This window comes from Leucoraja erinacea, chromosome 11 (assembly GCF_028641065.1).
Source record: "Leucoraja erinacea ecotype New England chromosome 11, Leri_hhj_1, whole genome shotgun sequence".
Lineage (NCBI taxonomy): Eukaryota > Metazoa > Chordata > Chondrichthyes > Rajiformes > Rajidae > Leucoraja > Leucoraja erinaceus.
Window position 1 is genome coordinate 49805127 of NC_073387.1, and position 22740 is coordinate 49827866.

At 44.0% G+C, this 22740-nt stretch overlaps 1 protein-coding gene across 1 annotated transcript in view; it reads right to left on the bottom strand.

Moving 5' to 3' along the window:
• The window catches only part of sec24a (SEC24 homolog A, COPII coat complex component), a 53043-nt gene that overhangs the window by 24868 nt on the left and 5435 nt on the right, over positions 1-22740 (bottom strand). Inside the window, exons 2-7 of the mRNA XM_055643231.1 lie at positions 16535-17131; positions 3406-3576; positions 3088-3165; positions 2632-2777; positions 548-729; positions 345-447 (exon numbers count right to left, since the gene is read on the bottom strand). Of these exons, the coding sequence (XP_055499206.1) occupies positions 345-447; positions 548-729; positions 2632-2777; positions 3088-3165; positions 3406-3576; positions 16535-17131 (1277 nt within the window). The remainder of the gene's footprint in view (positions 1-344; positions 448-547; positions 730-2631; positions 2778-3087; positions 3166-3405; positions 3577-16534; positions 17132-22740) is intronic.

Genomic DNA, 22740 nt, shown 5'->3' on the forward strand with positions numbered 1-22740 from the left:
GCCAAGGGGATCAGAGGGTATGGAGAGAAGGCAGGTACGGGATACTGAGTTGGATGATCAGCCATGATCATATTAAATGGCGGTGCAGGCTCGAAGGGCCGAATGGCCTACTCCTGCACCTAATTTCTATGTTTCTATGTTTCTATCACCCATCCTTTTTATCCAAAGATGCTGCCTGACCTGCTGAGTTAATCCAGCACCTTGCGTCTATCCACACTTATAAAAATTTAACATTAGACCCGACCAGCATAGTCAACCATCAAGCATGGGCAAGAAACCTGATTAATAATTATTATTTTTTAATCAATTTTCCAAAATAGACTATATCACTAGTTTATTCTTACCGATAGATCTCTGAATGGATGTAGCTGTAATCCTAGAGGAAGCTTCGCTTTGCTCAATAAAGACTGAGTTTGAGGGATGTTGGTCAATGTGCATCTGAACACTCTGAAATAGAGAGAAAATAAGTCAGTTGAGCAGAACTATTCTGTAGTGAAATTATCAATTACCTAAGAATTATACAATGTATTGAAAACTCCAAGCTTACTCTGGATTGCAGTTCAGTTTCTGTAGATCCCTGTGCAGGTTTGGTAGAGGGGCTTTCACTGGTGTTGTAGGCAGAATATTTCTTTCTTGCAGGAGATTCAGAGGACATACTCCTTCTGATTGGTGGTCCTGCTGCAGACTCAGCCCACCAATGCCAGCCATTATTTGATTAAAATTCGGACCCTTAAAGAAACAGGATTTGGCATGAGGAAAACATAGACCAGCAATGAACACAAACTCATTCATTATTTTGAAGCAGACTTCCCAGCCAACAATTCAAATAGTCAAAGGTCACTAAAATTGTTTTGGTCTATATTGTTTTGCATTACCCTAAATCTTGAAGTTTCTTTGTGATACATTCAAAAATGCATTTCATTCAACTGAGCAATCAAAACACTGAATAAATTCACCAATAACAAAAAATAATTCTCGAACCACAAAGAGATCAAGAACTTCAACTTAATGGAATCACTGAAGCCCGATGGTCTTAAAGAAAAAGTGATACTTAAGTTGCAAGAGCACAAATGAAAGTTGTGGTAAAAAGGGGCATGAAAACAGGATTATATATATTTCAATAAGCATTATCTGCAGATAACCTTCAATAATTCTGGGCTTGTTTTAAACAAAAATCAATTGTGGCAGCAAATGGAGATGGCTTCAATGGGAATAGATATAAACTTCCTTTTTATTAGATTTCTGTCATAATGTAAAGACAGATCAATACCGCTGACTGAGCATAGGCAAATACGAGACAAATCGTTTATCCGGATTTACTCCAAAATGTTGTGAAGAGAACAAAACTGGCAAAGATTCAACATTCACGACATCTGGTTGGAGGGTATCAAGCTCGAGTGGATGTAACAACTATACAGTTCTCCCACCAGTACAAATAAGGAGCTACTTATAAAATGTGAATGCAAGTAGATTTCAAAGAAACGACATAACACAAGTGTACTGCTTGCTCATAGCAGAAGAATGTAAATTTCCTAATAAGGATAATCTTCATCTTAATTTTGTTTCCTTTCATGAACATTTTTCTTCACATTGCACACCAAGTAAGACCATGAGCAAAACAAAGACAGTGCTGGAGAAACTCAGTGGGTCAGGCAACATCTCTGGCGAACATGGATAGGCGTTGCTTTGGGTAAGGACACTTTTCCAGATTGATTGTGGTGGGGGAAGGGGGTCTGAGGTGAATAAAGCTGGAAGAGGTGGGGGCTGGATAAAATCTGGCAAGTAATCGGCGGAGATAGATGAGGGTGCTTTTGACTGGCGGATGGTTGGACAAAGGCCAACAGTAAAAGCACAAATTGCGAGAAAAGGATAAGCGGCTGAATTGTGAATCGGAGTAAAGAATATAAGTGATGTTGGCGGAAGGGGATAGAGGCGGGAGGGAGAAACGGGTCGCCTTTCCATGTTCTCCATATATGCTGCCTGACCCACCAAGTTACTCCAGCACCATGTCTTTTTTGTAAATCAGTATCTGCAGTTCCTTGTTTATAAGATCATAAGCAAATTGCTCACAGATCTTTATTGTTACTCAAAAGGAGGGAATAAAGATTTTTCCAATAATCCTCCTTCCAGCTTTGTTCCACTTAGTTTAGTTTAGAGATGCAGCATGGAAACAGGCCCTTTGGCCCACCGGGTCCGCACCGATGAGCGATCCCCGTACACTAGCACTATCCTACAAACTAGGATAATTTACAATTTTTATCAAAGCCAATTGACCTATAAACCCGTACGGCTTGAGTGTGGGAGGAAACCGGAGCACCTGGAGAAAACCCACGCGGTCGCAGGAAGAACATACAAACTCCATACAGACAATACCCAAAGTCAGGATTGAACCAATCTGGCACGGTAAGGCAGCAACTCTACCGGTGCCTGCCACTTTAACTCGAGTTTCCACTAGGATCACATATTTCCAGCAGGAATTTGTGCCCCACCAACCCATGATCTCGCAACACCATTCAAGAGGAAGTACTAGTTTCTCCAAGTATGGGGATGCAAACATACCCAGATGTTCACTAACTCTCATTTCTCATTAGCTAAAAGGCAAAATGTAGTTGACTATCTGCACCTAAGTACCTGAGGATATTGTTGTGAACCTGCTGCATCTGGCACCTGACTGCCAGGAATTCCAGGGCCAGCTAAGTTTTGGTATCCTGGCGGCATGGAGGGATAAGGGTGGCCGAGTGTTCCTCTGGCCTGAAGACCTTGTTGAAGTGGCTGCACTGTAGGGAAACACAAACATCGTCAGGTAGTTAAATTGCACATAAAAATACAGCAGAGAACCGCACAGTTATACAGCATGTCAGTATATGACATGACATGTCACCACCCCGATAATAGATTAAAGTCCGCATACAATAGAGCACAGTTCAGAGAAAAATCGTTTCATATTTGCAGATTTGATCTTCCATTGATTAATTTAAGTGTAGAGACTTGTTTACTAATTACACAATTGACAAGTTTATTTGATAATCAGCTCCTGTTCTCTTTACAAAGCAACAGCACAAACATACTGCGATTAATTTCACTTACTAATTTTACCACCTCCTTCCAAAGAATCATAGTTGTCATGAGATTCTGATTGATCACCAGATGATCCAGAAACAAATCCTACAAGATACAGGATAATTGCATCAAAATTAAAAGCACACTTCATTACACTGCGATCGCTATTTAAAAAATATTTGTATCTTTTATTTTAGGCGGACCATTTCGATGCCGTTCGACTACTCTCTCGGAGGTCACGACCTGTTGGTCTGGCAAAACGGATAATCTAGAAAGGCTCTGGAACCAAGGGTGCCGGAAAATGGTGGGCGACAGTGAACCGGTACTGTTCCTTGGAAGCATTACCTTCAGAGTCCCTGGAAATGTTCTGCGTTGGTGGTGCATCATGATTAGTGTTCACCATAGGTTGAGACGGTCTGATCAAAGGAGGACCTCCACTTGGAGGGGGACCCAGGGGTGTCCTGACTTGTTGATACATCTGGTGTGGTGGTTGGCTGACCGGTGGATGAACTGATCCTGCAGACAATAAAATAACGTCAACTTTGGTCACACATACCAGCAATTATACTCCATTTAACAAAGCGAGTCATTCCATCAAATACTGTGGGCCTATATCAGAATCCTGAGGAAGACAGTGAAGAAACCTCAGTCCAAGCTTCCATACAATACATTATTATCTGTACATTTTCTCTATGGGTTAGCCTAAGCGGTAAGAAAAATGCCTCCAACTCATTACGAAGCAACCGTGACATCAAATTCAACAAAATGTGTCCTGTCTTGCCATGAGAAACCAAGGGGTTTAGTAAAATAAACCTGTAAAGCAGCTCAAAGGAATAAATTGTTCCTTTCAATTTCAAAACTTTTGAAATCGGGTGTGCCTGTCCACAAGACTTAGAAATGCACAGGGAAGTTGTAGCGGTTTCATCAAATCCGTATTAATCCACAAAGCTGTTGGAAGTGTTAATTTTCAAATCATTGTTAAAGCTAAATCAATTTTTCAAAATAATAAAATGTAGAACTTTTCCATGGCAAAATAAAGGTCAAAACACCAAACAGAGTTTTGGAGAATGAAAGATGATCTCATTGCAGCGTTTTGCTGCACCCAGTACATGATGACAAACTAAACTAATTTAATCTAATCTTGAAATGCACAAAATTGTTAAAAAGAACCAATGAGGTAGTTGCAGAGTTGACATTTCCCATGGCTGGAGTGACAAGAATCAATTGTTGTACAGGATAGAAATATTTCTTCACTTTTAAGATATTGGGCTTTGGCATTCTCTATCCAAAAGAATGCCTATTAAAGATTTGTATGCTAGGGGAATCAAATGGATTTTGAAGTTAATGTAGGAAAATTAAGCTTCACTTGATTCAAGTTGTGACAAGTGCCCTGGCAAATGATATAACATTGGTTTGTATATATAGTGCAGTGGGGATAGGGTGCTAGAGTAATGTGGCAGGAAATAGAGAAAATCAATGACATTTTAGAGAAATAAGTAACATTAACCAGTGACAGGAAGAAACAGGGCATACTTACAGAAAACTGCACCTGCAACAAGAATCAGTATTGAAAAGGCACTATCGAGGCTTTGTCCAACCATATACTACATTCACACCGATAAATTAAAGTCACAGTATAAACCAGCTGGCGTGATCAATAGAGGCAAAGACTGGAATTAAATATTCTACAGCAACTAACATTTCCTAGGGATAGCAAACAAAAAGGCTGCTGGGTTAGCCCCATTAATTAGATTAGTTAGAAAATGAGAAATTATTTTGGCTCAGAAGGTCATGTTATGGAATCAGTTTGTGTGGAGGCAATAAACAGCAAGATTAAGAGTTGGTAAGAGTAATTTGTTGGCCACTTAATAGTAGCTACAGTATAAACCATTGTGGCTCAGCATAAACCAAATAATAATGAAAGGCACCACAATAATCGCGAGCAACTTTAATCTGGGTAAAATCAAATTGGTAGAGGTACACGAGATGACGTATGCGTCATTTGGCAGTTTTCTTCTTTGGTCAGCAAACTGAGTACAGAGGTGAAAAATAAACAGCTGAAGAATCTCAGCAGATCAGACAGCATCTGTGGAGGAAAATGGACAGACCACATTTCGCAGTACCCTTCATCAGACGAAGGGGATTGTCAAGTCAAGTCAAGTGAGTTTATTGTCATGTGTCCCTGTATAGGACAATGACATTCTTGCTTTGCTTAAGCACACAGAAAATAGTAGGCATTTACTACAAAACAGATAAATGTGTCCATATACCATGATATAAATATATACACACATGAATAAATAAACTGATAAAGTGCAAATAGGAGAAAGTGGTTATTAATAATCAGAGTTTTAATAATCAGTAGCTATTCCTGAACCTGGTCGTCGTAGTCCTCAGGCTCCTGTACCTTCTATCTGAAGGTAGCAGGGAGATGAGTGTGTGGCCAGGATGGTGTGTGTTCATTGATGATACTGCCAGCCTTTGAGGCAGCGACTGCGATAAATCCCCTCGATGGAAGGAAGGTCATAGCCGATGATGGACTGGGCAGTTTACACTACTTTTTGTAGTCTTTTCCTCTCCAGGGCGCTCAAATTGCCGAACCAAGCCATGATGCAACCGGTCAGCATGCTCTCTACTGTGCACCTGTAGAAGTTAGAGAGAGTCTTCCTTGACAAACCGACTCTCCGTAATCTTCTCAGGAAGTAGAGGCGCTGATGAGCTTTTTTGATAATTGCGTTAGTGTTCTCGGACCAGGAAAGATCTTCAGAGATGTGCACGCCCAGGAATGTGAAGTTCTTGACCCTTTCAACCACCGACCTGTTGATATAAATGGGGCTGTGGGTCCCCCTCCTACTCCTTCCAAAGTCCACAATCAGTTCCTTGGTTTTGCTGGTGTTGAGGGCCAGGTTATTGCGCTGGCACCATATGGACAGTTGCTCGATCTCCCTTCTATATTCTGACTCATCCCCATCAGTGATACGCCCCACAATAGTGGTGTCGTCAGCGAACTTGATGATGGAGTTCGCACTGTGGTTGGCTACGCAGTCATGGGTATAGAGTGAGTACAGCAGGGGGCTGAGCACGCAGCCTTGAGGTACTCCCGTGCTAATTGTTATCGAGTCTGACACATTTCCACCAATACGAACAGACTGTGGTCTGTGGATGAGGAAGTCGAGGATCCAGTTGCAGAGGGATGCGCAGAGACCCAGTTCTGCGAGTTTGGTAACCAGTTTGGAGGAGATGATTGTGTTGAATGCCGAGCTGTAATCGATGAATAACAGCCTGACATGTGAGTTTTTGTTGTCCAAGTGGTCCAGTGCGGAGTGGAGGGCCAGCAAGTTCACATCCACCGTTTATCTGTTGTGGCGGTAAGCGAACTGCAGTGGGTCCAGGTTTTTGTCGAGGTAGTAGTTGATTTGCTCCATGATCAGCCTCTCAAAGCGCTTCATCACCACCGGCATTAGTGCCACTGGTTGATAGTCGTTGAGGCACGTCACCTTACTCTTCTTGGGCACCGGTATAATTGATGCCCTTTTAAAGCAGGTGGGGACCTCAGGCCTTAGAAGTGAGAGGTTGAAAATGTCCGTAAAATCTCCCGCCAGTTGGACGGCACAGGTTTTTAGAACACGACCGGGTATACCATCAGGACCAGGTGCTTTTCGGGGGTTCACCCCTCTGAAGGATTTCCTGACGTCGGCCTCTGTGACTGAGACTGAAATGCCATCACAGCGAATGGGGGATCGGGAAGGCACATCAGTATTCTCCCTATCAAAGCGTGCGTAAAACGCATTGAGCTCGTCAGGGAGTGATGTTTCACCGACATTCGAGCTGCCTCCTGGTTTCGCCTTGTAGGAGGTGATTGCATTCAGGCCCCGCCACAGCTGCCGAACATCTGTCTCATCCTCCAGTTTGGAGCAGAAGTCCCTTTTGGCCTTTTTGATGGCCTTACCAAGGTCGTATCTGGACTTCATGTAGGCCACTGTATCATCGGACATGAATGCCCTGTGTCTGGACTTTAGAAGAGTGCGGATCTCAAAGTTCATCCAAGGTTTCTGATTGGGAAACACTCGGAAGGTTTTTGTAGGGATGCAGTCCTCCACACATTTCTTTATGAAGTCTGTAACGACTGTGGCGTATTCGTTCAAGTCCGTTGCCGAGTCCTTGAACATTGCCCAGTCTACAGACTCCAAACAGTCCTGGAGTTGTTCTTCTGCCCCCCCCCCGACCAGCTGTGCTGTCCACACTTCTGGGGGTGTAGGACAGGAGTATGGTCAGACTTACCGAAGTGAGGGCGAGGGATAGAACGATAGGCATTCTTGACCGTGGTGTAGCAGTGGTCGAGGGTGTTAGGTCCTCTGGTGCAGCAGGAGACATGTTGGTGGAAGTTGGTGAGTGATTGATTGAACCCAAATGTCTGTCCTATTTCCCCACACAGATGCTGCCTGACCTGCTGTGTTCCTCTAGTAGTGATTTTTGCTCATTATAGTATCTGTAGTCTTGTTTCTCCATTGAGTGCAGAAGTCAGTACATCATGTTGAAACTACAAGTCATACTTGGGAGCAGTGTGCACAGTTTTAGTTGCCCAGTTTTATGAACAATGTTATTAGAAACAGCATGTTGGAAAAGGTGCAGAAATTTCAAGAGGCTGTTATTAGGATCTGCGGGGCTTTAATTACGAGGGGAGGTTTGGCCTTTTTCCCTGGAACAATGGAGATGAGGGGTGCAGATAAGGTGTATTGTTACAGTATTTTTCCCAGTATAGGGAAGTCAAAAGCAATGGGTCATAGGCACTTGGTGAGAGGGGAAATATTTATAAAGAGCCCAAAACCAACATTTTCCATACAGAATAGTGGGCATACAGAACAAGCTACCATAGGAAGTTATAGAGGCAGAATCAATTACAGACAAGATGCCTGAAAGGTTTGGTGTGATATAGGCCAAAAACGGGGAAAATGGGATTAGCTCAGACATTTTGATTGTCAAACCGGCTAAAATGGACAAGTAAAATTAATTAGAAAGGGCAGTAAGCAGATATCAAAGGAAAATGTTGTGATCCTCAATAAAGATGCATTCCATGGGGAATTAAAAGATTAAGAAATAGATGACTATAAGCAGAAAGTAAGCCAGAAATGGGAAAGCTTTAGAATTTTCACAAAAGCAATTAGTATTCAAAATGTCATAAAATAGATTAGCCAATTTGGGCCCCCTGGTGGTCATTCCATTGTTGATAGGGAGGAGAAAGAAAACAGGAAACTATGGGCCAGTTAGCCTAACATGAAAATGCTTTACCCGTTTAGGAAGTCATTCTGGGATATTCAGAATTTAATAAATACTAGACTAAGTTGGGTCCCAGCGTCACATGGGAGGGCTGGTCACCAACGCAATATTCCACCTCTCCACCAATTCCAATACTGTTCACCAGTGGGGGAGGGGGGGGGGCTGTCTGTTGCGCTAGTATGGGTGTTGCGGGTCGAAGGTACTGGTTTCCAGAGGGCTAGCATAGACATTGTGGGCCGCATGGATGCTTGGGCAGGCATCCAACTGTTGCAACGATTTTAAAAGCCAAGCCGAGGCAAACAATTGGGCTGCAGCCACCCGACAACCAAAATTAATTTTGTGAACACAAACTTGTCAAAAAAGGCAAGGCAAACAATTGGGCTGCAGACACCCGACAACCAAAATTCATTTTGTGAACACAAACTTGCTAAAAAAGGCAAGGCAAACAATTGGGCTGCAGATACCCGACAACCAAAATTCATTTTGTGAACACAAAATTTTAAAAAAGGGCTGCAGCCGCTTTACAGCCGCATCGAGGGGACTCACCTGGGTCCGGCAGAGGCTGAGTGAGGCACGACACTTCCTGGTTTTATAGTCCCTCCCACTGCCGCCAGCGGGGCAGCAGAGAGAAAGGGGAATTTAGTAAAAACATAATATCTCTCTCATTTTTCATCGACGGAAAAAATCCTCCGCACTCATACGGCGGAGGGGGGCTCTGAGCGAGGTTGGCAAAAATGACAGCCGTAGGTGGCGGTGTTCTCTCGGAAATCGCAGCACAGTTGGCCAAAAGCGGTCAAGATCAGAGATTTAGTAATATAGATACTATTGGACTCTGAATGGATTACTTTTGGAAAAGCAAGTTCCTCCTAAGGCACAGTGCAAAGGGAATATTTGATTGGCAGATGGTTGTACAAAATCCATAGACAAAAAAAAACAGAAAGAGTGAAACAAAAGGATCGAAGAGCTGCCAACCATCTGCCTCACCCCCACCCCTCCACTTGTGTTCACCCTTTACCTGCCACTTTCCCCTGCTCATCCTCTCTTCTAGCTTTCTTCCCCACTCTCCACAATCAGACTGATAGGTCCCGACCAGGAACGTCACCTATCCACATTCTCCACAGATGCTGCCTCACCTGCTGCGTTACTACAACACTGTGTCTTTTTTGTAAATCAGCATCTGCAGTACCTTATTTCTACATTAATCCCACAGCACTTTAATAAGCCATCCTTACCAGAAAAAAACCCCAACTAAAATGAAACAAACAAATCAAACTACATTTACCTCAAAACTCATTTTCAAATATATATTTGGATTGTATCCAGAGGGGGTGCTAACACACAGAATATTCCGCTTCATCACATGCTCTATAATCGTGCCTCTATATAGAAAGGGACATAACCAATTATAATTTGTCACAATTCTTCTCACTTTGGCATGCAATCCATTTCCTGAAGTCTCACTAATATTCATCTCTTTCCCCCTCAGCTATACTATTTGCATCTGGAATCTATATTATATTCATAATAATCATACTTTATTAGCCAACTTTGTTTTTACGAGGAATGTGTTTCGCCATAGTCATACCAATAAAAAGCAACAGAACACACAAATACATTAACATGAACATCCACCACAGTGACTCCACCACATTCCTCACAGTGATGGAAGACGAAAAAAAGTTCAATTTATTCCCTTCTGTGATCTCCCGTGGTTGGGGGCAGTGAGCCTTCCATTGACGGGACGATCTTGACTCCCATATCCGGCGAAGGGGCTCCTTGTCGTGGCGATCAAGCCCCTGCATCGGGGGTATGTCAGCTCCCCCTCGCCGGTCGATCTGACCCCGGGTCGAGGCTGGTCAAACCTTCTGCATCGTTGGATCTCCCGACTCGGCCTCTCGCGAGACTGCGAGCCCTTGATGTTAAAGTCCGCAGGCCGTGTTTGGAGCATCAATCCCAGGCAAGGGATCGGCTCAGATGGTGTCCACGCCACGCGGTGGATCTCAAAGTCAGTCCCGAGCAAGGCCTCCAGCTCCATGATGTTAGGCCGCAGAGCGACCGGAGATACGACCAGGAAACAATCGCATCTCCGGCAAGGTAAGAAATTGAAAAAAAGTTTCCCCCGACCCCTCCCCCACATAAAACAAACCAGAAAAACATGAACACAAACTTTTAAAACAAACTAAAAACAATTTTTAAAAAGGACGAAAGGACAGACAGTTGGCAAGGCTGCCATTGCGGCTCCACCCGGCACAGAAACCTCGGAACGCCACATTTACAAGATAAGTGGCCCACAATAGATAATCTGCAAGCTTTCTCACAGCAATCATTTTTCTTGAGCAAGAATTATTGCAACCACAACTCTCAGTGTCATAAAAATATATCATCAAGGCCACTTTATTGTGCAACTGTAAATAACTTTTTGTTTGACTTTATCACCAGGTTATTTATCTGCTATGTTTAATAATTACTCCCTTTACTCCCGAGCTCCCTTTATAAATCTCTTCCTTAAAAAAAGTGTAACAGGAAAACGTTAACCAAATCCCTTCTTGATAGATAACCCAGTGTTATCTGATGTTCACATTTTGCTATGTGTAATGACAGTAAACGTTAAAATATTGCGTTACTCTTCACTTAAAGGGCCTGACCAGGGGATTTTGTACATGCATCCGCAAGTCTTGACTATTGATAGAGATTAGAAAGGACTAATTGTAAATAAAGCTACTTAAATGATTAAAGCGTGCCAAAGGTTACGGGGAGAAGGAAGGAGAAGGGAGAAAAATTGATCAGCCATGATCGAATGGCGGAAAAGTCACAAACCTGTCTAAACCTGCTCCCATGTCTTACAAAGTTAAAACAAAAAGGACATCCTCATTTGGTTTAATATTTAATAAAGATAGCGGCGCTGGCTTAACAGCTGCGGCCCACCTGCAGTCCGTCTGTTTTTTTTCTTTCGTTTTGTTCCTTGTCATGTTTTAGTTAATTTTGTTTTATTAAGTTGTGTATGTGTGTGGGTGGGGTGGGAGAAACATGCTTTGGCCTCTTCCTTCGGGGGATGCGACTTTTTCTTCGGTCGTGTCCCCCGTCTCCGTCTGCGCCGAGGCCTAGCTGCGGGGCTGGCGGCAGCGGCAGCAGCGGCGGCAGACCTGGCTCAGCCCTGAGGCTGTGGCGGCGGCGGCAGCGGAGACCTGACCCGGCTGGAACTGTGGCGGCAGCAGCAGCAGCGGAGACCTGACCCGGCACCCAAGCTGTGGCGGCGGCAGCGGCAGCAGCAGCGGAGGCCTGACTCGGCCCTGGAGCTGTGGCGGCAGCAGCAGCAGCAGCAGCGGCGGAGACCTGACCCGGCACCCAAGCTGTGGCGGCGGCAGCGGAGGCCTGACTCGGCCCTGGAGCTGTGGCGGCGGCAGCGGCAGCAGCAGCGGAGACCTGGCTCAGCACCGAGGCTGTGGCGGCGGCGGCGGCAGCAGCAGCGGAGACCTGGCTCGGCCCTGGAGCTGTGGCGGCAGCAGCAGCGGAGACCTGGCCCGGCACCGGGGCTGTGGCTGTGGCGGCGGCAGCGGCAGCGGAGACCTGGCCCGGCACCGGGGCTGTGGCTGTGGCGGCGGCAGCGGAGAACTGGCTGGGCCCTGGAGCTGTGGCGGAGGCAGCGGCAGCGGAGACCTGACTCGGCCTCTGAGCTGTGGCGAGGCAGCGACCACCCGCGGAGTTCGAACTGTCGCCTCGGCGCAGAGGGAGAACAGAGAGGGAAGAGCCAGAGACTTTAAGATTTTGCCTTCCACCACAGTGAGGAGGTGTTTGGTGAACTCACTGTGGTGGATGTTAAATTTGTGTTGACTATGTGTTTTGTCATTTTTTTAAATTATATGTATGACTGCAGGGAAACAGAATTTCGTTCAGACCGAAAGGTCTGAATGACAATAAACGAATCTAATCTAATCTAATCTAATTCACTCCCTAAAATACCATGTGAACAGGTACAAAAAAATTCTAGACATTTTCACTTGAACACTGGCACAGCTGCCTGCTGGTAATCAGAACAAAGGTCAATAATCATCTCCAACATCAGCATGCTTTCATCCCTATTGGTCATAGGTCTCAGATGCTACAATTCACTTTCCACTAGTAAGTTCGTGAGCACTACCAGCACTTTGTAACAAAGTTACAAACCACAGTTTACGAAATAGCTACAAGTCAGCAGTTTATAGTTTCAATTTCTGACTCAAGTACCCAACAGATGGGGAAGTGATATTTTAAACATAAATGGCCCATCTAAGCCATTTCCACACTGCATCTCTAAAAACACTGCACAGATATGTTTTAAGGAATCTTTAAATGATCAAACCGGCGGGTTTTATAAAACAAGGGAAAACAAGAGGTCAAGGGAAAAGTCATTTACTGCTCGAACTGTGATGGGGGAGGTGTGGGAGTGCTGAAAGACCATGACTAAATCATGTATACAGTGCCCTCCATAACGTTTGGGACAAAGACCCATCATTTGCCTCTGTACTCCACAATTTGAGATTTGTAATGGAAAAAAAATCACATGTAGTTAAAGTGCACATTGTCAGATTTTAATAAAGGCCATTTTTATACATTTTGTTTCACCTTGTAGAAATTATAGCAGTTTTTACCCATTTCAGGGCACCATAATGTTTGGGACATTGCTTCACATGACATAGAAACATAGAAAATAGGTGCAGGAGTAGGCCATTCGACCCTTCGAGCCTGCACCACCATTCAATATGATCATGGCTGATCATCCAACTCAGTATCCTGTTCCTGCCTTCTCTCCATACCCCCTGATCCCTTTAGCCACAAGGGCCACATCTAACTCCCTCTTAAATATGACATTGCTCAGGTGTGTTTAATTGCCTCCTTAATGCAGGTATAAGAGAGCTCTCAGCACCTAGCCTTTCCTCCAGTCTTTCTGTCACCTTTGGAAACTTTTATTGCTGTTTATCAACATAAGGACCAAAGTTGTGCCAATGAAAGTCAAAGAAGCCATTATGAGACTGAGAAACACAAATAGAACTGTTAAAGGCGGGTTCTCACGGTGCGACCTGACTCAAGATGTCCCCAGAGTGAAGTGGTCGTGGTCCAGCACGAGTTCCGTACGATATAACGGGGGTAGATAAAGAGTTCCCACGGTACTCCGCAATTCTGTCATTTGTGCGAGTGACTTGTCCGTCTCCCGATCTTTCCCGTTAATCGTGAATGAACATCGTGGACTGTAGTGTAGTTAATCACGTGACACAAATTATGTTACTTTGTTGTCACACACTATATTGTTTTTTTTCACCCGAGCTCTTTAATGAGCTGAAGAATAATCTGTGTTTTTTTAGACAAATGTTGTTTGGTGTGATGCACCTTCTCTCAATATGTGCAAGAAGTCGTCTTTTTATTTTGTCAAATATGAATAAAGACTGTCTCACATTGACCGTGATGATTGTGTTATTTTATGATCTACTGAGAGGTGAAACTTTCAGTCTGAAGAAGGCTCTCGACCCGAAACGCCACCCGTTCCTTCTCTCCAGAGATGCTGCCTGTCTCGCTGAGTTGCTCCAAGCAACTGGTGTCTATCTTCAAAGGACTGACCACCGGGCTGGTTGTTGGGGCTGGCGTGTTGCGTTTCCCAGGCCAAACTTGGGACGGGACTGGAGTTGGGAGGGAAAGGTGGGGGAGTCGAGGGAGACAGATGGGGGTGTCTTCATTTAGTGGTGGTGGGTGTCTGTCACTGAAACTGGCAGGTGAGATTTCACATCCACCTTGTGTGTGCCCCTCTCTCTCCCTCCCTCCTCTCACATAGGCATGAATGGATGAACTCTGCGGGCCAGGCAGCATCTACGGAGGGAAATGGACAGGCGACCCATTCCTCAGGCTGCCTTATGTCTCACCCCCCCCCCAACTCCCACCCACACACACAAATGCTGGAGAAACTCAGCGGGTATGAAACGTTGTCTATTTCCTTCGTTCCATAGATGCTGCTGGACCCACTGAGTTTCTCCAGCATTCGCATTACGGATATCGCACGGGCCATTGCATTCAAACAATGTTGCAAACAAGGCACTCTTGGAGAAATTCAAAAATGTTTGAATTTTCTCCCAACCTCAAAAAGTATCACGACTACTTGACGTTAGCGTCACGGAGGTCCTCGGGGGTCCACGAATGCCGTACTGTTATCGCACGGGGTTCCCACGATGTAAAACTCTTGGTAGGTCTTGCATCAGGTCGCGCCGTGAGAAAGCGGTTTTAGAGAGCCAAACCTTAGGCTTACTAAGATCAACTGTTTGGAACATCATTAAGACGAAAGAGAGCACTGGTGAGCTTACTAATCGCAAAGGAAGCCAAGGAAGACCTCCACAGCTGATGGCAGAAGAATTCTCTCCATAATAAAGAAAAATCCCCAAACACCTGTCCGACAGATCAGAAACACCCTTCTGGTGTGGATTTGTCAATGACCACTGTCCACAGAAGACTTCATGAACAGAAATACCAAGGCTACACTACAAGATACAAACCACTGGTTAGCCGCAAAAATAGAATGGCCCGACTACAGTTTCAAAAAGAGCAGCCACAGTTCTGGAAAAAGGTCTTGTGGACAGATGAGACGAAGATTACCTTATATCAGGGTGATGGCAAGAGCAAAGTATGGATGAGAAAAGGAACTGCCCAAGATCCAAAGCATACTACCTCATCTGTGAAACACGGGTGGGGGTGTTATGGCCTGGGCATGTATGGCTGCTGCAACTGCTGATGGTAGTAGCATAATGAATTCTGTATAGACACATAATGTGTATAAACACATTCTATCTGCTCTTTCAAACAAATGCCTCAAAACTCATTGGCCGGCAGTTCATTCTACAGCAAGACAATGATCCTAAACATACAGCTAAAGCAACAGAGGAGTTTTTCAAAGCTAAAAAATTGTCAATTCTTGAGTGGCCAATCACCCGATCTGAACCCAATAGAGCATGCCTTTTATATGCTGAAGGAGGCTAGCCCCCAAAACAAGCATAAACTAAAGATGGATGCAATACAGGCCTGGCAGAGCATCACCAAAGACAGCCAGCAACGGGTGATGTCCATGAATCGCAGTTTTCAAGCAGTCATTGCATGCAAAGGATATGCAACAAAATACTAAACATGACTACTTTCATTTACATGACATTGCTGTGTCCCAAACATTATGGTGCCCTGAAATGGGGGAACTATGTAGAAACACTGCTGTAATTTCTACATGTTGAAACCAAAATGTATAAAAACTGCCTTCATTAAAATCTGACAATGTGCACTTTAACCTCATGTGATTTGTTCTATTGCAAATCCCAAATTGTGGAGTACAGAGGCAAATAAATAAATGACAGGTCTTTGTCTCGAACATTATGGAGGGCACTGTAGATCATTTGTTAAATCTATTTACATTCTCCAACATTCTTCAGCTATTTGCATTCTCCAAAAGCTTTGCCATCAAATTATTATATGAAAATCCTCTAAGCAGCATGATTAACAACATCTATTCAGTAAATACACTGCATTATTGTTATTACATGACTGATCCCCCTCAAATCGTTCCTCAACACCTTGGAGAGATTCCATTCATCTATCAAACATTTGCACTTGGACAAACATAACTCGGTCACAACACAAACAGGTCGCCCGGCCCCTCAAACCTGTCCCACCAGTTAATTTGTTCATGGTTAATCTAACCCAAGCTTCAAATCGTTCCTTCAGGCATTATGTTGCATTTTTATTCCAAAGCAAAATTACATAGTCATGTAAGGGGTGCAGACATCTCCAGTACCAAAAGTAGCATCAACCCTAAAGGTAGGAACAAAATGCCGGAGTAACTCAGCAGGTCAGGTAGCATCGGTGGAGAAAAGGAATGGGTGATGCTTTGGGTTGAAATCCTTCTGCTGACTGACTCTTTAATGACCAGTTTTCCAGGCCCCTAGTTCCCCCATCTTTATTAGGACTCTCAGTCTGAAGAAATGTTTCAACCAGAAATGTAACCTATTCCTTTTTTCCCCCCACTGATGCTGCCCGACCCCACTGAGTTACTGCAGCATTTTGTGTCTATCTGCAGTAAACCAGCATCTGCAGTTCCTCCCCACATCAACCCTAAAGGAACTGACAGTCTATGCATCTCCTTAGTAGTAGCCATCTTATCAATAGTTGGCAATGGAAAACGATGCAATCTTACCTTGGTTTGCATAATTCTGCGTAGTGGTAGGTCTTCCAGCCATATTGCCATATTGATTGCCCATTGCTGGCTTTGGACAACTCATTCCATAGGTGGTGGAGATGGGCATTGAAGGCCCATGCCCCTGGCCAATTCCTTCAGTCGGGACCACGTGATTTATCTGCATTCCTGCCGGGGGCTGTCGGACAGGATGGGATTGTTGCGGGTGACCAAACTGCCAGTTGGACTGTGGAAGGATTGGGGCTCTTGCAGGAACTTTCTCCGAAGGTGGAGGCGCAAAGGAACCTTGAGATGGCAGTGGCATTCTTGAGTAAGATCCCGAATGTGCAGCCAAAGGAGCACTCTGTACTCCAGAAGAGTTCACCTTCTGTAACAAGTTAGCATTTACTGGAGGCCTGTTGACAGTCTGTCCAACACTCTGAAAATTCCCAATAGGTTGAAAACTTTGTGGGTACTCATAGCTATATTGTTCAATAGGGACCTGTGGAAAGTTCTTTGCTGGCAATTGATGCACATGTGGTGCTGGTGGAACCACATTATACCCTTGTTCAGTTGGAACAGAAGAATTTTGGTTCATCAATCGATTTGGACCAGGACCTGGGGATAAGATAACATACACATGTTAGAACACTAACCCAACATTTAATATATATATATATATACACACATATACATACACATTTAAATATGTAAGCAGGCAATGGCAATTTCCTCAGCACTCTTATTTGGCTCAGTGAAGTGCTAAGGATCTTAAAGAATAAAAAAGTGGCAAAGATGATATTTCAGGTAGATATTAAAGTCCATTAGCAATTTTGCAGAATATTAAGCACTATTGTCAAAACTGAAGCTTTGAGTTAAATTCACAAAAATGTTAAACACCATAAATAATTCAAAAGAACATGCCCTCAACTTCATCTCATAAAACTCAAAGTGCACATTTCTATTTGGAACAAGCACCAAAAATAAAGCTACAGATACTCCAGAAAAAGTTTATTCTCTCAACCCGACACACAGAGAGAGTACCTCTTATAACCACATTTTGGTGGTTAGTTTAAGTTAATGAAAAAAATTGACCTTCATCTTCATCCTTTCTGGTAGAAGCGAGACTATACTACATTACATTGAAGCCAGGATGGCAATGAATGCAATTTGTGAAAGATTTGAATGTACTTAAATGATACACCACAAATAGCATACACATCTTTGTATACAGTACTCATCAGGTCAGGCAACATCTCTGGAGAACATGGATTAGGTGCGTTTCGGGTCAGGACCCTTCTTCAGAATGAAGGGTCTCAACCCAAAACATCACCTATCCGTGTTTTCCAAAGGTGCTGCCTAAACTGCTGAGCAACTCCAGGACTAGATGTCTGTTTTAGTAAACACGCAAATGTAGTTCCTTGTTTTGCCCTCTATTTAAAATGACAACCATTGATTAGTAAAAAACCACAATTAATATTCTAGTTTGAAACAAACCAAAAACCAAGTAGTGTGGTGTAAGAAAATGAGATGCCAGAGATAAGAAATGAAAGAAGTTACAGATGTTGACAGCCTCTGTAGTCTTTTATTCAAAACCACTCGGCTTCTAGTAGTTTTTGAATCAGTACATTGAACATTTTACATATTGCAACACTAGGCACAAAACAAGCAATTCCTATGTATACAAAGCGATTAAACATGCATTGTATATCAAAGTTCTTGCATTGGAGGTTTTAACAATCCAGAGATATTTATGGAACATCAAAACAAAATAACAGCATATTCTCAGCAGGACATGCACCATTTAAAATGTATATGCTACATGAGGGGTAATCAAATCAACCCATCCTGTTACACAAATCTACTCAATGATCTTCATAGTAAATGGTATATCTCAAATCAACATAAGCTTAAGCAATGCCATTTAAACTGCAGTCAGCGATATATTTTACCAATCTTCTCTCTGCATTAAAGTGAAATGGTCCCTTTGATAAATTACAATCACATGAACACCAGTTAATTTCTTGCCTTCTACCAATTGACATTTCTAAATATATACAATCTCAGGGAGCAAGAAAACTCTATAGTTAAGCACTTGTCTCATCTGATGCATGTAGAGTTACACTTCTGCGACAGTCAATATCAGAGTGAGGTTACCACTTTGATCAACATTTCCTTCGCAACAACTGAATTGCCACACTCTCAATCAAAACTTGGATCTTCATCTGTGGCATCAGTTGAGCCTGAGGCAATGCAGAAATTAAAAATTATAATCTCTTTTTGCACCCAAACAAACATGTGTATGATATAATGAAGTGACAAATTAAAACATAATCAAAGTATCATATAAATAGGAAGAGGTTGCTACCAAAACAAGGCCATCAATAGCTTTCCGAGTAGTATTATACTAAAGTTTCAATGTTTACTTGTATAAAACTTTAGGAATATAGATACATTTGATGTCCATGAACCTAACTATGTACACCACCATTCCTGGCTTGTCTGCAATATTATCAAGAAAAACCTGTCAAGAAAAAATGTTAGAAACATATTTTTTAAAAATAGGTGCAGGAGTAGGCGATTTGGCCCTTCAAGCCTGCACCACCATTCAATACGATCATGACTGATCATCTAAAATGAGTACTCTTTTTCATCATATCCCTGGATTCCTTTCGCCCTAAGAGCTAAATCTAACTCTTGAAAACATCCAGTGAATTGGCCTCCACTGCCTTTTGTGGCAGAGAATTCCACAGATTCACAACTCTCTGGGTGAAAACGTTTTTCCTCGACTCAGTCCTAAATGGCCTACACCTTATTCTCATACTGTGGCCCCCTGGTTCTGGACTTCCCCAACATCGGGAATATTTTTCCTGCATCTAGCCCGTCTAATCCTTTAAGAATTTTATGTTTCTATAAGATATCCTCTCATCCTTCTAAATTTCAGTGAATACGCCCCACTGTCCCGGGAATTAACCTGGTGAACCTACAATAGCAATCATGTCTTTCATCAAATTAGGAGACCAACATTGCACACAATACTCCAGATGCAGTCTCACCAAGGCCCTGTACAACTGCAGTAGGACCTCCCTGCTCCTAAATGTTGACTAATGATAAAACAAGAGTAACATCTGTTTTCCAGTAACTTCTTAAAGGTTCATTTTAATCAAGAACAAGGGCAACAATGTAAATTCACTCTCAAAGGCAAGGTTGCCGACTCATCCGGAGACAGCGGAAGCTCCAAAATGTATCACTAGAAATTAGTCAAAAGTATTAAAATGCTTATTTTAATACAGGAGAGGCACTCCACTCTAGGGGTAGGATACCATTATGTTTGACAGCTCCGCCTGTCTTACTCCACATTCTGAGGTTTTCATTCAAGTTCTGACTTTTAATGCTTCTTGTTCCCTCTATGAACATGCTATTTTTTCCCAATTCTGTGAAAAACTATGTCAGTGCTGTCACTCAATATCAACTGGGAAAATTGTGGAGAGAAAAAAAATGTGAATCTTAGTTACTCTGACACCGCCACAATCCTCAAGTGCATTTATTGAAAGTACAGGTGCACAACCTTTTATCCGACGATCCAAATAACGAAAAGCTCCGAATAGCGGCCATTTTTTCGGTCCTTGAAGAAAGGTCCTTGAAAACGTTCACCGAGGGCGACCCGCAGAGGTGACAGCGGAACCTCCGGTCGGTCCTCGAAGAAAGGGGAACTAAATCCCCATTCATAAAATAGGTGAGGGTATATTGCACGGGAGGGTTAATAATTGACAATATGCTGCTGCCTGCCCGCTGGGTTAAAAAGTTCCCACGGTAGACTCACGATACACAGTGTATCGTGAGCCTTGCGTGGGAACTTTTTAACTCAGCGTGCAGGCAGCAGCAAATTGTCGCTCCCTTCAGTTTCACCCCACCTACACCCCTCTGCTTCCCGGCCATGTGTGTGACCCCTTCCCTCCCCTCTCCAGCTCCCCGCTCATTGCACCGGCGCGGGGGCTTTGCACTGTCTTCACGTCGGCGATTCTAGCAGCGCAGTGCAGTCACCGGAGACGTCAGGACCAACGGGACACCGACCCCCAGGCTCACCGCAAGCACGGAGATCCCAGAGACCCACAGCCAGCAGCAGCCCAGCCCCGTTCCAACTCCAGAGGAAAACTGCAAACTGGCCGGAGACGTCAGGACCACCAGAAGCCGCTCCCCGATGGGCCGCTACGGCGACAAGTGGCAGTTCGCCCACAGCCCGAGCTGCGCCCTCTCATCGGGACACCGACCCCCAGGCCCACTGCAAGCACGGAGATCCCAGATCAGCAACTCCAGCCCAGCCCCGTTCCAACTTCAGAGGAACACGCAGTGTATGGGCAGAAGCTGATAGTGTGGAAGGTACTTCTTGTTCTTGGGGTCGCGCAGCTCGGGCTGTGGGCGAACTGCCACTTGTCGCCGTAGCGGCCCATCGGGGAGCGGATTCCTCTGGAGTTGGAGGGGGAGGGGGGTATTGTGCTGTTTGATCGCCCCCTACTATCCCAGGGACAGGGAGACAGGACGTTCACCGAGGGCGGCCCACAGAGGTGACAGCGGAACCTCCGGTCGGTCCTCGAAGAAAGGGGAACTAAATCCCCATTCATAAAAGAGAAGGTGAGAGTATATTGCGCGGGAGGGTTAATAATTGACAATCTGCTGCTACCTGCCCGCTGAGTTAAAAAGTTCCCACGGTAGACACGATACACAGTGTATCGTGAGTCTTGCGTGGGAACTTTTAAACTCAGCGTGCAGGCAGCAGCAGATTGTCGCTCCCTTCAATTTCATCCCACCTACACCCCTCTGCTTCCCGGCCATGTGTGTGACCTCTTCCCTCCCCTCTCCAGCTCCCCGCTCATTGCACCGGCGTGGGGGCTTTGTACTCTCTTCACGACGGCGATGGCTGCAGGTCAGTGCAGTCACCGGAGACGTCACGACCAATTGGACGTCGACCACCAGGCCCACCGCTAGCACAGAGATCCCAGAGACCCACAGCCAGCAGCAGCCCAGCCCAGCCCCGCTCCAACTTCTTCTGCCGGGATCAAGGCGCAAACTCGCGACCTTGCGGATATGAGCCGAGCACTCTACCACTGAGCCAGCCATTAAAATCTACACAAAAAAATTTCCATTCCGAAGACCGACAAATTCTGAATTATGAAAGGTGTCTGGTCCCAAGGCTTTCGGATAAAAGGTTGTGCACCTGTACATAGGTGCAAAACTCTAGCATTTTAAGCAGTGCTTGCACATGGGTCACAATTTTATTTGACAAATGCTAGAGCAGTTATTTTGTGGGGTAGAAAATTCAGTACTGGATTCATTTATTTTCACATGTTATTTATAGATTTTTTTTTAAAGTAGCCTCGGGTTGTTTTAAAACCCAAAACACTCACTTAGGCCCTTCAGGATGGCAAATCCAGATTTGGTCTAAATCTAACTCCAGTCCCACATTATGCATTCAATAATCAACACTCAAGGGGATTGGTAGGAAGCCTACAAGTTAGACGGTAACCTTGAACTTGTTCAGAGCCTTTGACATTGCTTGGTCACATCAAAATGGTTTGCAAGCAGAGAAATACATCAGAAGTATTATTACAATGGTAACCCAGAGAGAAATGGGAGTACAGTGAGCTTTATTCATATTTTTAATATTTTAATATGTGACCTAGTATTCACAACAGTCTGGGATAGATCTATAAAGCTTTTTAGTCTTTCTGAGGAAATCTTTAGCTCTATGTGGGCCACCCTTCATTTTGTGACCACTAGCTCCAGAGTTCTGGACTCTAACTGGAAGGGATATCTATCACGGCAAGGCCTTGTCTAATGTGTTTGCTTAAATGAGATTATCTCCCATTCTAAACATCAAATAACAGAGGCATGAGTTACTTAATCTTTCCAATCAGGACAATACTCAGGGACATGAGTTAAATCTAAAAGAAAAATACTACATATTATGGTAAATATCTAAAAAAAAAAATATTTTGCTGGAAAATTTCAAATCAAGCAGAAGAGTTAATGCTTTTTTAAATCAATGACCTTTCATGGAAACCATTCTGCCATTTTCTAAGACAGATCCCCAGCCCAAAATGTGAACCGTTTCAAACCCCACATATGCCACAGGACCTGCTGGATATGGTCAGCTTGTTGCACTTTAATGTGTTTCTCCTTAGGCAATAGGACCAAAACTGGGTACTAGCAATAAGCTCAGTCATGAC